General features: G+C 35.7%; 1 protein-coding gene across 3 annotated transcripts in view; it reads left to right on the forward strand.

The window, feature by feature from the left end:
* Window positions 1-19,291, forward strand: part of c12.2 (von Willebrand factor A domain-containing protein c12.2) — a 550,347-nt gene that overhangs the window by 25,544 nt on the left and 505,512 nt on the right. For all 3 annotated transcript variants that reach the window (XM_090409563.1, XM_090409565.1, XM_090409564.1), the window contains exons 2-4: window positions 8,762-8,903; window positions 13,824-13,904; window positions 17,905-17,960. In XM_090409563.1, the coding sequence (XP_090265689.1) occupies window positions 8,795-8,903; window positions 13,824-13,904; window positions 17,905-17,960 (246 nt within the window). In that variant the 5' untranslated portion in view covers window positions 8,762-8,794. The remainder of the gene's footprint in view (window positions 1-8,761; window positions 8,904-13,823; window positions 13,905-17,904; window positions 17,961-19,291) is intronic.

The raw sequence follows: 19,291 nt of genomic DNA on the forward strand, positions 1-19,291 counted from the left end.
GATAGTGATGTTTTCTCCCTGGTGCAGGACACCAGAGTGTACAGAGGATTTGAAATTGGAAGTGATCACTATTTAGTCTTGAGCAGGATAAAATTGAATTTCATATTGAAAAGAATAACATGTAAGAAAGTTTTAAAGCGAATAAAAGTTGAGCAGCTCTCAGATGTAAACTGTAGACTAAAATACAGAAATATTATTGAAAAGAAAATGAAAGAGTTTGAGAACAGGAATCAAACCTTGGAGATTCAGTGGCAAACTCTGAAGGAAACATTGATTGATTCTGCAAGAGAGGCATGTGGCGAGGTTGTGTGCAAAGATAAAAAAATCAGAACTCCCTGGTGGACACAGGAAGTTAAAGAGGCAGTGAAGGAAAAGAAGAAAGCATATCAAAAGTTCCTGGCAAATAAGTCAGCTTTTACTCTTACAGAATACAGAGACAAATGTAAGAAAGCTAAACACTGTGTAAAACTAGCTAAACAAAAGTCATGGGAGGACTTTGGGAAGAATATAGAAAATAAATATCAAGAAGGTGGCAAAATATTCTGGAGGTTGTTGAAGAAGCTTAGGAATGGAGGAAAGAGTGCTGTAAAAGGAATTAGAGATGATAAAGGTGAAATGGAAACAGGAGAAAAAGATATCCTTGAAGTATGGAGTAATTACTTTGAAAAACTGCTAAATGAAACAAGCAGTGATGACAGCACAGTGATAAAAAACACTGACCGGGCATGCAGTCAGGAATACATATCCATACTTGAAGTAGAAAAAGCCATCAAAGGCTTGAAATGTGGAAAGGCAGCAGGAGTAGATGATATTCAACCAGAAATGCTGAAGTATGGTGGTATAAGAGTCTTACAGTGGCTGCACTGCATAGTTCAGAAAGCCTGGACAGAGGGACGAATTCCCGATGATTGGAGTAGAGCTCTCATAGTACCCATATATAAAAAGGGAAATAAAACTGAATGTGAGAATTACAGAGGTATTTCCCTACTGAGTGTTCCTGGCAAGATCTATGCAAGTATACTTGAGAAACGGTTGAGAAGAATTGTGGAAGAAAAGCTTGGTGAAGAACAAGCTGGATTCAGGCCAAATAGAGGCTGTCAGGATCAGATCTTCACTTTACGACAAATAGTCGAGAAAGCATGGGAATATAACAAAGATCCGTATTTAAGTTTTGTCGATTTGGAAAAGGCATATGACAAGGTGCCAAGAGAGAAGCTATTCAATACGCTGCAGTTATATGGTGTCAATGGGGCATTATATCAAGCAATACTTAGTCTTTATTTGAGTTGTGAGTCAGCAGTTAGAATTGAAGGAAGTACAGGAAGATGGTTTAATGTTAAATCTGGTGTGAGACAAGGATGTACATTATCCCCTCTGTTATTCATTATCTATATGGATCACATTATGAAGGAATGTGGTATTAAACCTGATATCAAAATTGGAGATGTTAATGTCAGCTCTTTGCTTTATGCGGATGATGTTATACTTCTAAATAAATCCGCTACAAGTCTGCAAGATTCTCTGACTAAATTGAATAGCTGTTGTAATAGATATGGTATGAAGGTCAGCAATAAAAAGACAAAGACAATGAAAATAGGCAGAATCATTGAAAATGTCAACTGTGTTGTGAATGAAGAACCTGTGGAACAAGTAAAACATTTCAGCTACTTAGGCACAGTTTTTACTGAAGATGGTAAACTAAATATAGAAATAGACAACAGAATCAGCAAAGCTGGTATCGTGGGAAGTCATTTGAATAAATTCATATGGAATAAGAAAGAAATTAGTCGGAACACTAAATTAGCTGTATACAAGACTGTGTTCAAACCAATTTTAACTTATGGATCTGAGAGCTGGGTCAGAAGTAAAACACTTGACCAAAGACTAGAGACCGCAGATATGAGAGTCCTGAGAAAGATTATAGGCGTGAACAGATGGCATCAATGGCAATATCATATTAAAAATGAGGATATTAGGAAAGAACTTGACATTGTCAGCATCCAGGAATGCGTTAGCAGAGCTAATCTCAGATGGTATGGTCACTTAAATAGAATGGGAGAGGAAAGATTAGCAAAACAAGTGTTCTCTGCCAGGTTGGCAGGAAAACGACCCAGAGGAAGACCAAGATATAGGTGGATTGATACGGTGCAAAGTGCCTTAGACGATAGAAATATAAGATCTGATAATGTTGGAGTCTTGACAAGTAACAGCTGATTTGGAGGAAAATTGTAGATAGGAAGTTAGTAATGATGTAATTTTTTCATGTAGTACTGTCATATCCTGTACACCCCTTGAGGGTACATGGCAGGAATTTGATGATGATGATGATGATGATTATGACTTAATTCCCCACATACCTCCTCTTTACTTAGGTAAAGAGGAGGTATGTGAGGGACCATCAGTCCCTCTTCCATAACTTCTATATCCGTTATGATCTCACATTCATGAGGATGAAATACCCCCAGAAATTGCTCATTGAGTAGCTCAACTATATCCTCTGCATGTTACAATCTGCATTTTCATCCACTAATATCACCCTCCCATAATCATTCTTTCTTTTACTTGCCACATATCAGAATAACTTGAGGATTTTTCTTGTCTTGGTTCGTTAATTTCTGCATTGCACTTCTGCTGTCATTACTAACCAACTCATATGCTGTCTCAATATGTTTTTCTCAATTGCATACTTAATATCTTCATTCATCCATTTTAATTCTACACTCTAGCCTTTTCACTATTGGAATGCACCCAAGACATCATTGCTATTACATAGCTCTTGTTCACTGTCCTATCTTTCTCCTTCCCATTCAACTCTTTCCATGTTAAAGCTATCAGGTGTCTCATACTTTTTTCATAATCACTGGTCTTTAGTTCCATATATATCTTTTTCTCACAGAAGTTTTCATATGTTGGGATACAACACATTATCACCTCTTGGTTACTCTTGCCATTTGGAGGAAGATTAGACAACCCCATTAACAACTACATTCCCTGATTATAAAATGATTATAAAAAAGATGAGATAGATGCAATGAGTGAGATCGCGTGGTTAAGCAGAGTGATACATAGGGCATAGCGGCAGCTAGAGCATATGCATAAATGTCTACCGAGTGTACTAGCCAATAAAAAAAAGTATGATAAGAAAAATAAGAATATGATTGTGAATGTAAACAAAATGAAGGAGTGAGTGCTGTATAGAGATTCGTTAGTACGAGGTGTGATAGTTGAGCGTTTGACAAAATCGTACCAACCTGGTGCAACCATTAAGGACGTAAGTGAGTCTATTAGAGAGCAAAAGCAAAGGGTGAAAAAAATGATAGTGGTGGCAGGTACGAATGATTTGAAAGGAGATAAAATGGATATGATAGAGGACCTGAAAGAATTATTTGAGGTAGCAAAAGAGAAGAGTGAGAGAAAGGATGGTTAGTCTGTTGCCATGGTATGACAGTGAAGAGTTTAGAAGGAGGGCCATAATTGCTAATGACTTTATGTGCGGGTTATGCAGGATGAGTGGTGTGGAATTTGTGGACGTGTGGAGCAAGTTCGATGGGCGAAAGGATCTATATAAGATGGATGGTTTACATTTAAATGGATTTGGTGTAAGGAGACTTGAAAAAGTGTTGTTGAATGAAGTGGATGTGCAGAATCAGGGAAACTAGATTTATTAAAGGGGGGGGTAGATATGCAGACCTTAGGGTGGCAGTTGAGTGAATGAGTATAATATGCCCGAGCGAATAAGAAGGCGAACAAATCAGAATGGGATAGTTAGTATAAGGCATCAAGGTAAATATGAATTGCAGAAACCCAAGGCATCATGGGCTTCTGCAATTCATATATACTAATGCTAGGAGTATTAGGAACAAGAAGGAAGAATTTTTGGCCTTGGTTGGCACTTCCAGACCAGAGGTTATTGACATTAGTGAAACATGGCTGACTGAAGATGATATAGCTAGTGGAATTGAATGTGAGGGATATAGTATGTTCAGGAGTGACAGCGAGAATAAAATGCGGGGAGAAGTATTATTGATGATAGCTGATGAGCTGCAGCCAAGGAGAATAGAAGTTGAATTGCAGGATAGAGAAAAGAGCACGTTTGAGGCCATTTGGTGTGAGATTGAGGCTAGCAGAACAAAATATACAATTGGGTGCTGCTATAGACCAGGTGATGGAATAGATGGTGGAGATGGTATGCATAAGCAAATAGAAGAAATGAGTGGAAGGAGGGTAATTATTATGGGAGATTTCAACTATGATAACATTGATTGGAAGGAGGAGAGGACACATGGGAGGAAGGAATTGGATTTTATGCGGTTATTAAGGGATCACTATCTGCGACAGCATGTAATGGAAAATACTTGGGGTCAGAGAGTGCTTGACCTAGTAATTGCGTCTGAGGATTTGACTGTAACGAATATGACCACATTCTCACCAATTGGTGAGAGAGTGATCATAGGGTCTTGACTTGGGAGGTGGCTAAAGGTGTGGAATTATTGGGCTGGTAAGTATGACAAGCTTAGGAGTTTGATTGGTTCAGTGCCATGGCATGTAAAACTGCAAGGGCTGGATGTTGATAGTGCATGGGAGACGGTTAAGAAGTGTTTGCAGGAGGCAATGGCTGACAGTATACCTAGAGTCCGAATAATAAATCAAGTAGGGATTAAATGGATGAATAACACCATTAAGCTTGAGCTGCAAAAAAAGAAACAACTGTGGAAATTTAAGGAGAAAGGTGACCTGCAGGCACATGAATGGTATAAAGCCCAGGCCAGAAGGGTTACAAATGTAGTAAGAAAAGCAAAAGCGGATTATGAAAGAACATTAGCCATGCAGGCTAAAGAGAATCCCAAACAGTTTTTTCGATATGTTGCAAGTAAAAGAAAAAATGTATACAGCACAGTGATTTTAAAGAATGCCAATGGTAGGGAGGTAACCGAATCAGTTGATATAGTAGAATTACTGAGTGAGCACTTTGCAAGAGCATATCATCCCTTTTATGGGAATTGTGGTGAATGAAGTGGAGGTGAATAATCTATTACAAAACCTCAATGTCAATTCATCTGCAGGATTGGATGTATACCAGCTCTTGTCGTACGAGAAGCAGCTAAAGAATTGTCAGTACCTTTGACCATTTTGTTTAATTTGAGTCTCAGGTCTGGGTTAGTCCCAAGGGGGGGTGGAAAGAGGGGAAAACAATTCCACTGCATAAAGGAGGTTCCATGACTGCTGTTGAAAATTACCGGCCGATCAGCATATCAGGAATTGTTGTCAAGCAAGGTCTTGGAGAAAATAGTCAACAGGAAAATACAAGATTGGATAGATTAAAATGGGATACTGTATGGGGGACAGCATGGTTTTGTAAGGGTAGATCATGCCTCAGTAACTTGCTCACGTTCTATAACACAGTGACAGCTGAACTGGACAAGGGTAACAGGTTTACAGTGATTATACTGGACCTTGCTGAAGCCTTTGATAGGATACCACATGGAATTCTAATGAGTAAACTACAGCATATGAAAATGGATATAGGGTTGGTGAGATGGATTGGAGGGTGGTTGATGGAGAGATATCAGAGAGTGGTTTATTCAGGAGTAGAGTCCAAAAGACGGCCTGTGACTAGTGGTGTGCCGCAGGGTTCTGTTCTTGGACCACTGCTGTTTAATTTGTTCATTAACGATATAGGAAAGGATCTGAGAGGAACTGTGCATCTGTTTGCGGATGATGCAAAGTTGGGTAGAGCAATAGTGAATGCTCAAGATGTCAAAATTTTGCAGGATGATTTGGATAGTTTGGAGGACTGGGCTAAGGAGAATGGATGTCAATTTCATGTGGAAAAATGTAAGGTTTTGCATTTTGGGGTGAAAAGATTAGCAGCAGTATATCACATTGGTGGAACTGTACTCCAGGAGATTGAGGCCAGGGATTTGGGAATGTTGGTGGATAGGGAGTTGAAGTGTAGGGGACACATTGCAAAAGTGGCAAAATCAGCTCATCAAATGACTTGGTTGCTGAAAAACACTTTAACGAGCAGAGACAAACAGGTTATTGTTCCTCTGTATTGAGCCTTGATAAGACCCCATCTAGACGATTGTGCCCAGATATGGGCACTAGGGTTTCTTCTTGATGGGGAGGAGGTGGAGAGGATCCAGAGATGAGTGACCAAGATGATAGCAGAACTATGGAATGAACCTTATGAGAACAGGTTGAAGATTTGTGAGCCACAGAAATTGGTTGATAGGTGGAAAAGGGGTGATATGATTGAGACATTCAAATTACTGAAGGATTTATATAAGATTAATTCAGAAGATATTTTTGAGAATAGGACTGGTAGTGGGAGGACTAGGTGCCATCCATGGAAGCTTGGTAAGAGTGTGGTTAACAAGGGTGTTAGAGCTAGGTTTTTTACTTGGAGAGTGGTAAATGAGTGGAATAAGCTGCAAGAGTCTGTTGTAGATGCCATGACTGTAAATGAGTTCAGTGTGAAGTATGATAGATACTGTGTGAATGTTGAATAGTTGTTCTTGACATGATATTGGGCCTCCCTCGATGAGTGGGACTCCTTGGAGTTGCCTGTAATAATAATAATTATATGATGAAATCTTAGCCTTTCAACTCTTTGTGTGCTTTCTGTTACATGTTGCTTAATATAGTTGTCCCTCAAGACCAAGAAATTTGTTTTCTTTATTCCCAGATGCTATCTCTTCATTCCCAGCAATATTACCATAATTAAAATTACCTGCAATGATTACCCTTATCTTGCTCGCTAAGCTGATTTACCTATACATTTCTTTGTCTCCACCCTCTGCATTCCCTTATTCTTATAGCAACATCCAACTAAATATCTCATTCTGTCAACCTCGACCTCACCATACTGCTTCAAAATCACTGTCCCTGTTTCTCTCTGATATCTCAACCCTGTGTGGACCTAATTTTCTTGCTGTTATTAATAGTACTTTGTCTCTGTTTTTTGTCCTTCCAATTCTCACAAAAAAGATCATACTCTTCCATTTCTATTCCAGTTGGGATATCATCCTCATTTGACCATATTGAGGTCACTTATTCCAACTGTTTTGGGAAAATAAACTCAATTAATGGAAGAACTTCATCTGCCTTATTTCTGGTACTCCTGACAATTCAAAAATACGCATAACAATTTATTTTTTGGACTATCCCACCCATGCCACTCCCTTATTCATTACTTTTCCATTCCTGCTTTTGCCAGCTCACCTTTACAACCCTTACCCCACATATCTCACCAGAATCAACTACTTCTCAGCCATTTCATTCTTATGTTGACCATCTTTAAACATACATACATCCATTCATTACTACTTTCAGAATCCACTCTCATTATACTGTGTTTTCCTGTTTCCCAACCATTTTGCATTCCTGTTTTCACATTCTTATCTTTCACACTACTCACCTCTCCATTCACACTTCAATCTCACCTGTTTAACTCTCCTGCTCTTTTAACCTCACTTAGGCACATCGCTTAGTATACTTCCTTCTGGCATCGGTCTGTCCAGTTAATTCTCACCAAACCTGTTTAAGTGCTATCCATCTCTTTTTATACAATTCTATTTGTCCCTCAAATGGAAATATGGATGTTTTTAAAGAGTTTAATTATACCATGTTTATTGTATTTAGTGGGGAAGTCTATATGTTTCTTTTATGAGTTAGTTTTAGTCTTTACACTGGTGATATGTTTGAATGGCAGACAGGAAATATTTATATAGTCTATAGGCTCCCACTGAAGGTCGAAACTAGTCTGGGTAGTGGCCCTTCCCTTAACGCATAACATTATACATATCCTCAAGGAGATGTGTTTTGCATTATGGGAGATGCTGAGATAGGAGTGATGTTAGCTTACCCCACCTTTGCAATGAGTTTCCCAGTGTTGTACCACCTCACCCCAGTCCTAAAGATACTTTCAGGCACAAACTTTGTTTGCTCACACTTGAATGAAGGATTAAACTCAATTTATTATAGTCTAACCAAGTGAAAAATAAACTTTCAACATCTTTCTCTAAATCCAGAGTAATTTATTAAAAAAGGGTGGCACACCATTTGGCAACTCCTATAGGTAGAGATGACCTGCTAATGCTTCTGCCTGGTATCTCAACTTGGGCCTGGCTCCCACCGAAGAGACCTCAATAAAGGTCGAAACTAGTCTGGATAGTGGCCCTTCCCTTAATGCATAACATTAGACATATCCGCAAGGAGATGTGTTTTGCATTATAGGAGATACTGAGACAGGAGTGTTGGTAGCTTGCTCCACCTTTGCAACGAATTGCCCTGGTGTTGTACCACCTTACTCCCAATCCTGAAGATACTTTCAGGCGCAAACTTTGTTTGCTCACACTTGGATAAAGGATTAAACTAAAAATTTATTATACTCTAACCAAGTGAAAAATAAACTTTCAACATGAGGAACCTTTATCTGGGCTCTTTTGACTAAAGGTTAGTTAGCTAGTCTTCATATGGAGGTAGAATTTTTTTTTCACCAGGAAATGCAGTTTTTTTTGACCCCCAGAACAGGCATACCATGAACACATGCATTGACAGACATAGGGCACACCTGGAGGCATAGGGCCAAACCACCTTATCCTCGAGATGATCGCAGTTATGAAGATGATCGCTAAAGAACCTCACTGGTTCTTGAAAATCTTAAGACAAGACTTTATTTATTTATTTGTTTTTTACAAAGTATCCTTTTATATATCCTTTACCTTTGTCCCAAGTAGTTTTAATATTTTCATTTCAGAGACTTATATGAGGCTGATTCTACTTTCCCAGAATGGATAAGTGCAGTTTGTGTTTGCAGAAGACAGTACATATTTTGCTTCGGAAAAGGTTCCATATTTTTAAAAGATATATTCACTGTGGTCAGATTCATGACAGTAGTAGTAAGTTGGATATGTTTTTTTTTCTGTATGTAATATATATATATATATATATATATATATATATATATATATATATACAGGGTGTTCGGGATAAATTTGACAGTTTCGTAAGGAAAAAGAAAATCTTCTTTGTATCTATTAAATTTAATGAATTGACAAAAAAACATTACAGGCAGAGTTAATTACAATACTATCAACAAGATTTACTCAAAATAACCACCATTAGCATCGATCACAGCTTCAATTCTGCTTCGGAACCTCGAACAAGCTGATGCTACAGTCTCCCTGGGAAGGGCCGCAAAAACTGTTTTAATTTTATCCATTAACTGGGCTTTTGTATTACTGGAAGTGTGATTGGTGTCTTTTCAACTGCGCCCCATACAAAATAATCCATGGGGTTAAGGTCTCGGGAGTTTGGAGGCCAAACATTTGGACTGGTGAAGTCGTAGAAATTTTCAGACAACCATTTTTGACTTTTCCCAGAGGTGTGGCAAGGGGCCGAATCCTGCTGCCATACATACGGCCTACCATTGGCTACCCTTGTTATCCAGGGCTTGACTACAGTTAGCAACTCCACGAACAAAGCCCGAATTCCAATGCCAGGGTTCTTCAACACCTGTTCCTGCAGATTTGCGAGGAATTCTGCTGTACGAACGCAATCAGATCGTCTGCTAGGGATCTTTCTTCTTGCTACATCCTCGTAGTCACCATTGCAAGTCTAGTTCATGCCTGATTGTTTTTACTGTATTCAGGGAGCATTGGGCAGCAGTCGTAATATCCTTATTTTGATGGCGGGCACGAATCATCATGATACAAGTTATTCTCTTCCATGATTCAGGTGGGTTCCAGCTATCCATCCTTTCTGACATCTTGTATATGAATGAAGAAGGGTCCAAACTTTTAAATGAAGAGAAGTGTGTGTTAATACATGTAACTTACGGAAAAATATAATTAATTATAAATATGTCAAATTTATCCCGAACACCCTGTATATATATATATATATGTATGTGTGTGTGTGTAATACACACCCCCTTGAAATTACATTAGGTTAAATAGTCAATATCAAATAGAGAATATTCATAACCTACTATGATTTCAAGGATTTATAGTAATGGAATAAGCCCAATTCTATAAATTTACTTAATTTTAACATTTCTCATGATTATTATAATGTTAGTAATTTAACAAATAAATGACATAATATCTGATAATGAAATATATTCTGTATTTACTGCTTATTAGTTAGTTGAAAACTGTTGTTTTTAGTGAAAGTGAAACGTTATACACTTACAGTGTACAGAGTAATCATAAAGTTATGATATCCTCCATTCCAAAGTATCATAATATGGTTATTGGAAGATGCAAGGTATAATTCATAATGTGCAAAGGGAATAAACATTATATGCAAGTACTTTATCACATACTAGTTGTGGGGGAAGGTTATTTAAGGATCAAGAAGATCAGTATGATAGTGACAAAAATGTAGTTCTATATCTTGTAATGGTTTGTGCAGCCTAGCTTTGTCAGATGCCATCATTATGGCCTCTTGAAACTGTTCTACTGTCTAGTGTCTTTCTTTGAATACAGTTCTAAATCAAGGTCCATCACACCTTATTACAGGATTTTTGAAAGGCCAGTGAACTGGTACCTCTGAATTTGCTGATCTTTCCTTTATTCATGTATTCCAGAACACTGACAGAATGGTGGATAAGGTGATTTGGATTCTGAGTTCCGATACCAAGATTCATTCCAGAAATCCTTTTTTGGCTGGTTTAAGTCAGTCAATCTTTTTCCTTCTTTTTTTTTCTTCATTTCTTTTCTTTTTTTTTTTTCCTGCTGGATTAGAAACTTAGAAACTCGAATCTGACGGATATTTTTAAAGCACCTCTGTAGCACAATTGGACCCTTCAATTGGAAAAGGCCTAAATTCAATTCTTGGCATGATGAGAAGAATCTCTATATGGATTTTTTTTCAATTGAAGGTGAGTGCCAATCTCATATGGAGGTAACAGGGTTTTTTTCTCCTGGAAACTTGGGTTTTTCATTCCACATACAGACAAATCAGCCTTGAGGACATGCAATTTACAGACAAAAAATACTAGTGGTGGTGGGCAAGAAGGTGTTGGTGTAGATGATGGCTTCATTGTATTTGATGGATTAAGTGGTGGAGACTGAGAGTTGTAGAGTAGGTGTCCTCCCTCGATGAGTCTAGACTCCTTGGAGGTGTCACATAATAATAAAATCTCTGGAAGAACTCACTTCTTCACTCATGACTTTGCAGTATGTTTACTAAACATTGGACCTTTGTCATGACCCAATAGAATCATGACTCTTCAACAGTATCGACATTGTGGAAGAATAAATATGCTTACATATCAGCACTGGAAAATAGTATAACTGAAACAAAAAAAATAAAGATCACAAGTTGCAAATGTCGATGAAGCATGGCTTCAACGGTTCACTATACAAAAAAGGCTTGATTCTCAATTGACGGTCCAGTCTTAGACTCAAGTGGAAAAATTTGCTAAACAATTTGGATGAAATGATTTTGTATGTGAAATTGGTTGGCTGGATAACTGAAATCATGTTTATCATTAATTAATATTTTTAATTCAGGAGAAATAAACTGTGTTTTAAATTTATAGACAAATAAATTGGGTTTAATATTAAGTAAATTGTAGTTTATTTATATAAGCATGTTCATACAAATAATATCTAAGTAATGTAATTATAATGTTTTTGTAATTATATTATTTTTTTTCTCTAATGCTTCTTTTTTTTTTTTTGAATCGATTTTTTTTATCAAGTTATTGAGAATTGAAAAAAAAAAAAATAGGAAGTAGATTTCACTATCATTGATAAGGGAGTAATAGGTGTAATGAGGAACTTTTGTTGGTTCACTGGTGCTTGTTATAACCAAGTTCGAGTGTAGTATATTATAATTGATATTTTGTTGATATATATATATATATATATATATAAAAGCTTATTTACAGTTACTAAGGAAAAGACTCCCAAATTTTTGGTAATGGAATACTGTTATTCCAATTCAAATTTGGGTACTGTAATAGCACTTTAGCATCCTCTTGGAATAAGTGCTCAAATTTAGGTTTGGCTAGACCAGATTTTGGGATTTCTTATAATGGGTATAGGATTTGTGTTCCTGAAGGATCTTCTCAACAGAATGTCCTATTTGTTTCCAAAATATGAGAGACAACAGTCCCAAAGACTTAGGTAAACACCTGGGAGGGAAAGTGGAGATGGTTTGTCCTTAGTGGAAGGTAATCATTTTTTGATAATTTTATATTGGGTTTTATCTTTTATCCAAGTGTTAGCAAACAAAGTTTGTGCCTGAAGTACTTTCAGGACTGGGGCAACTCATGGTAAAGGTGGTATAAGTTCTCATCACTTGCCTTAGTATCTCCCATAATGCAAAGCACATCTCCTTACAGACATGTATAATATCTGTATAACAATTAGTTTTTGCTCTTCTGACAAGGCATTTTATAATTCCTGTTTTTTGACATGGATGATGGGCTGATTCTTTAAGAATCAGCCCATCATAGTCGTTATATAGTCGTTCTATTCTTAAAGAATCAGCTCATCATCCATGTCAAAAAACTGGAATTATAAAATGCCTCATCAGAAGAGCAAAAACTAATTGTTCTGCTTTTGATTATCTACAGAAAGAACTTTCTACTATCCAACAACACATGAAACTCAATGGCTTTTCTGAAAAAAGTACTCGACATCTTCTCAATTTTTATAATCCTCCACAAAACAACAAAGTTTCAATACGTCGAGTGCCAATTCCTTATATCTCCAATATTTCTGAACCTATCGCAAGAATTTTAAAGAAATATGATTTAACAGCTACTTATTCACCTATTAACAAATTGTCTTCTCATTTTCCTTCTCCTAAAGATAAACGCTCAACTTTATCTCTTCCTGGAGTTTATCAAATTCCGTGCAACTGTGATCTATCCTATTTTGGACAGACTGGATGTTCTCTTGAAAAAAGAATCCAAGAACATCAATCTTCCATTCTTCATAACAAATCTGAAAAGTCTGGATTGGCTCAGCACAGGATTGAAACTGACCACAACATCCTTTGGACCAAGACTCGCCTCTTACATAGATCCCGTTATAAGTTTGAACGTTTGTTCAAATAAAGCATGGAGGCCTTGCTCCATCATCCCTACCTGAATCGTAATGACTGTATATCTATATCAAAAATCTGGGAAAGTCTAATCAAGATTACTCATTAATTTTTTTTTTTTTTTTTTCAATCATGTCTACTTCAAAATATTCCGTTTCATACTTAGTGATATAACATCATGCGGCGTGTTCTATTTTAAATGATCTATTGTTAATATTCTAGCTTGTATTTTTTTATAATGTTCTTGTAATACCACTGAGGATGGTCTGTTATTTCCAGACCGAAATATTTGGTTAATTAAATATCTTTCTTGTGTTTACGTGCATTTATCATTCACCTTAATTAGATCTCTCTCTCTTTCCCTCTCCCCCCTCACTTCATAATACCAACTCAAAATGCAAAATCTGCTCATCACATGGAGAGCTTCAAGTTTAGAAGTCATATTGTTGATTTATCTGTGTTCTCTTTCTCACAGTGTTGAGAGAGAGAATGTGCATTGAGTAGTAATAAATGATGATAATTCTAGAATAATTCTAGAATGTTCAGAAACACAACATTTTTCTAATTTCTACTTTAAATGTTTTTGTCAGTTTTAAGATTTACTAATAGCTGTAGTAGCAGAAAATGATTTGATTATCCTCCTTTTTTTAGGTTACTGATTTCCTGCCAAATATTTTAGAATTTGCTATTCTGATTTTAGTCAGATAACCATTATAATGTTATGTATTACAGTGCATTGGTAATAATTTATATTTCAGATTCTGTTCGAGTGAGCATAGGAGATATATCTAAAGTTGTGAAGCCTACAAAGCATGCTGAATTAGTTGCAGTTGGTTACTGTAAGTATATTAAGAAAATCTGTTTATAGCTTTATTAATGAAATGTTGCAAAGTTTTAGAACTTATCATCTCATGATGAATCTTTGATTTCATGAATGATAATAATAGTACAATAATTAATCTTTCACACTTCACCTACTATATGAGATTAAAAGTTCATAAGATGATTTTTGGGTAGGCTACAATTCTCTGCAGTTTGCTTGATGATAGCAATTATGATGCATTATACTTCCTTACTGCATTTAACGAATGATTTATTTTATGGATTTTAATTTGCATATTGATCTAGTAGATGGGAACTCTAAGCAAGACAGTTGAAACTGTGTTCAAGGTGAACCATAGCCGCAAAATGACTGTGAAGGATTCCTCTGTTATAATCAGCAATAGTTTAAGTGGCATCACTAGTATAACTTTCAGATCCTGTTATAACTGTGCTCTGGTCCCAAAGGTTAAAAAACCAAGATGGCAGGTTCTATGGATGACCTTATTAACTACATTCCTTTGCTCATGAACTTATCATGGATATTGACTATCTAGAAAATTGTCAAAAATAACTACTTTATCAGTAATAATGTCTAATATTTATCCATATAACATGTCCATCACAAAGCAAAATCAGTAATAATGCAAACAAAACAAACAAGAGTTATTACCGTAGAAGGTAGTCTTAAGTTTTGAGAAACAGTGTTTAATATTTCTGAATAACTTCCATTATCCATTAATTTATATCAGAGCAAAAACACAGACCATAAAACTGAATTATAATTACTTGCATAATATTATTCTGTCTTTCGCATAGCTTTGATATCTGTAAGGCAATCAATAATTCCTGAATGAAGGAAGGTTAGATTGATTGGCATTAGGGTTGAAGCAATCAAGGCTATGGAGATCAATTCATTATGTCCGTTAATTGTATGTGTGAGTGTGCTCTTTAAATGCTGGTTTGCTTGTTTTGCAAAGTGGCAGGGGTGATTCTGTTTAGATCCTTAAGCAACCTTGTGTGTATGTGTCTGTTTTTCCATCTTCCTATGTGTTGTTAAGGCTAAGTAACTTACTAGAAACCTAATTAATGCCTTGATAGAGTGGTCATCCAATTTGCAATTGTGTTTTTCTGTTAAACGTATTCTTTGACTGATTTTGGCTGAGTTTCTGGGAGGAAAAACCTTGCCACCTTCACATGAGATTGGCAAAGTCATATGAGGATTAGCCCTAACTTATATGGGGAAAAGCCCATATACAAGTTCTTTGCATCCTAGACAGGATGGATTCAAACTCAGGTCTTTCTAGCTAGAAGATATCATTGATACCAATATTATACAAGATGTGACAATTAAATTTTCATAATGCACATGTAAAATCTATGCCTGCTTATCTGTAGAGTAGTGGAAGTATACTGTTACCTTTTGTAATCCCCCTCCCCCCTTGTACAGCATGTAGATCAATTCATGTTTTAAACAATGCTGCCATTGTTTAAAACATTTCTGGAACTTGTCTTCTGGAATGCTTTTTATTAGTCACCACATGATGTTGGATGTCAGAAAATCTGCATCCTGTTAAGGCCTTCTTCAGTCTTGGGAACAGTAAAAAGTCACAAAGATCCAGGCATGCTGAATATAGAGAATAATAATTTTGTACTAGATTTTTAAGCCAGACACTCACAGACAGCTATTGCATTGTGAGGGGCATTATTACGATGAGCAGTCCAGTTGTTCAGCCAAGTCTATATAAGAGACCAAATTAAGGTCTCTTCTTATGAATAGCTTTATGTAACCTTTTGAGCACTTCTGAATAACAGTGTTGATTCACTGTTTGTTTGTCCTTATTTCATGAATTTTTAATTCATGAAACAAAAGTGAATGAATTAAAAGTGAACCATGTGCTTATGAGGCATTATATGGATTTACGATTGTGACATTTGTGCCTTTTTTTTGTCTTGGTGAAGATTATGTTTTCCGTTGCATGCTTTGGGGCTTTGTTTCCAAGTTGTATTGAAAGCACTAACTTTCATCACCAGTAATAATTATTAGAAACAGGAAATTGTGAAGAAAGATCAAACATCAAGCCGCTGTTGCTTTTGATCCTCATTTAAAATTTGCAGAACCACCTTTGCAGAAATTTTTCTATTTCCCAAATCATCCATCAAAATTTCCTTGCTGTTTCTCTGTTTAAATTTATTCTACTGTTAACTGTACACTTAATTGTCTGTTGGACGGAATTAATTATCGACACACTCTTTCTACATTTTTATATGTTTCGATGAGTTTGTGGTCACCCAGTTCTTTCATCATCTCTCACACCTTCCACCATTTCCTCTTATGCCATTCAAACACATTAGATTTTTTCATGACATCATCCCATAAATTACTCTTAACATGCCTGGAGTTTCACTACCACTTTTGCCTAATTTTGCAACACTTCATGTTAATATGCTGTTATAAATTCTAATCAATCATTTTTCTGATAAAATCAACAAACATATACAGTAAAACATCAATTATCCATGGAAATTGGGTGACACTAGAGCCTGGATAATTGAAAAACATGGTTAATTCAAATTAAGTTTTATTGGGTTAAATACATAAAAAATCTTTAGAAACACAAGGTAAACGTTCTTGTAGTATGTAAATATAAAACTGAACATTTTTAAACTAGACAGAAAGTCCATTGTTTTTGTTTCTTTTCTTTGTACCATTATTTTTTGTTTTATTTTTCTTATATGTCAAAAAAGTTGTAAAACTTCAATGTGATCAACGTGATCTTGACTTTCCACCAATTTAAATAATGTTTCTGCAGCTGTTAGGGCTTCATTACAATTTATTTATGAATCCACTTATATAGAGAATTTTAAAAGAAAAAAAGAAATTTGTATGTTCTACAGAGGACTATGATAATTGAGCTCTGGGATAATCAGTGTTTTACTGTTTGTCAGAGTTCTACCACATTTTGTCAACTACCGCCATTGTTTTGATACAAAGGCAATAGCACAAATGTGTCCAAACGTGCATGCATTCTGGTAATTTTATTGTCACACCTCATATATCTCATCTTCCCTCAGTGTTTTAAGCTCAGTTGCTTGTTACAGTTAAGCGCCTGGGCTTCATAAAAAACTAATTAACCATCATACCAGCCTTGACATATATTTCCATTCACCACAATGTCGATGTGAAGCATGCAATATATCATTGGAGAAACATGGATAAGAAGTGCTAGTCATCAATTATCACCATTAAGAGGTGTGATAATCCTTTTAACTCAGGACAACCCTTAACTGGATTAATTTGCATTTGTAGCTGTGTCTCGGAGCCAGAACTACTAAGCAGCATGAAACATGTTGTTTCATGCTGCTTAGTACACTATATTACATCTACACTATATACAGTGTAAATGCAATTTTAAATATATATATATATATATATATTACTAAATATGGGTTTGCTATAGTGAGTGTGTACTGTAGTAATCTGTTTGATATGAATTCATTATTATGTCACAGGCATTATAGACATTCAAATACTTCATTATAAATGTTTATTATGTCTCATACATATATGAAGAGACTAATGTTTTCTAAACACTAGCCTCCTCATATATGTAGAATTCAATCAGTTAATTTGTGCAACTGTCATCAAGAAGGAGACCAAGCTCGAAAATTGTTATTGTTGAGTGAGGCTTGAAATTGATATCCCGCAGAAGACAAAGAATAAATAAGGAAGTTAAAAAGAGGCGTATTGTAATTTATTGTTAATACTGTTGTAAGATATTTATTATTGCAATCAGTCATAATATCAATAGAAATATTTTTATTAGTTCAGATAATTATTATAAATATAGTAATATACTGAATATCTTTCTATAATGTCTGCAGAAATATATAAAACTTTTTTGAATATAATGTTTTTAATACATGGAATGTGGAAAATGCCATTTATATGTGAATCAAAAATTATTTCAAAAATAGTTAATTTCGTATATATATATATTTTTTTATTTTTTTTTTCAGTGCCAGAATCAGTACCTCATTCAGTAATGCATCATTTTCGTTGGATGATGCAGAAGGTAAGAGATTATTGATTATGCTTTAGTAACATTTCAGTTATTTTGTTCATACCAGTTAATTGATATATTGAATGTTTAGTTTTAAGAAAGATTAGTTAAATTTAATAATTGGATTTTTTGTTTATTTTACATCTTTCTTTAAATCTGTAAATAAGTAAGAATACTTACTGTGCAAAGAGTCTCCATAGCTCAGTCAGTATAGATGAAGCCCTTTGGTTGGAAAGACCTGGGTTTGATTACCATCCATGATGTTAGGAACCTTTATCTGGTCTCTTTTGACTAGAAGTGAGTTAGCCAGTCTCATATGGAGGTAGACGATTTTTTCAACTGGAAACTTGGGTTTTTTGTCCCTCAGAACAGGCAAACTGGTCAGTAAAACACACACACAATTTACAGACAAGAATACTTAGGGCATAGGGGTAACTGCCTTATCCTCATATTATGGTTAGGATATTTCCAAGGATACTTGGAAGGCTGTGGATGCTACTTAAGTGCTTGTTAGAGTTACTGATGGATGGACTTACTGTGCAAACATTTTATCAAATATTATCCTTTATTTAAGGAAATATTTAGGCCTTTTAACTGAGCTGCCTTTTCCAGGCAGCTCAGTTAGATGCCTTAAGAGCAGAAGTAGTAGGACTCATATTATTTTTCATTTTAGACTCCTTTCCTTTAGCTTCCTTTCCTTTCCTAGAGGACTCATATTACATAGATAACAATATAATATAATACATATATAATGTATATAAGCAGCTGACAACTTCATCCAGGAAATGACTATTAATGGATTTGATTGATGCAAGTGGAAATGATAAAAAGAAAATGAAGATGCTAAAATAATTACAATACATACATTAAGGGTATAATAAATTTAGTTTAATCCTTTATCCAAGTGTAAGCAAACAAGGTTTGCGCCTGAAGTATCTTCAGGACTGGGGCAACTTGTGGTAAAGGTGGACCAAGCTCTCATCACTACTTCTCATCTCCTTGCAGACATGTATAATGCTATGCATTAAGGAAAGGTCCACTACCCAGACTGGTTTCAATCTTTATTGAGGTCTCATCAGTGGAGCCAGACCCAGAGGTGGTGATACTAAGGTGGAAGTAATGGAGAATGAAGAATGAAGTCATATTTACCTATACAAGTTGCCAAAAGATATCTCACCTTATTATTAAATTACTCTGGATTTAGAGAAAGATGTTGGAAGTTTTTTCCCACTTGGTTAGACTATAATAAATTTAGTTTAATCCTTTATCCAAGTGTAAGCAAACAAAGTTTGCGTCTGAAGTATCTTCAGGACTGAGGCAACTCGTGGTAAAGGTGGACCAAG

The sequence above is a fragment of the Typopeltis vanoorti genome, chromosome 19, assembly GCF_054136105.1.
Source record: "Typopeltis vanoorti isolate ZY-2024b chromosome 19, IOZ_Tvanoo_1.0, whole genome shotgun sequence".
In the NCBI taxonomy this organism is placed as follows: Eukaryota; Metazoa; Arthropoda; class Arachnida; order Uropygi; family Thelyphonidae; genus Typopeltis; species Typopeltis vanoorti.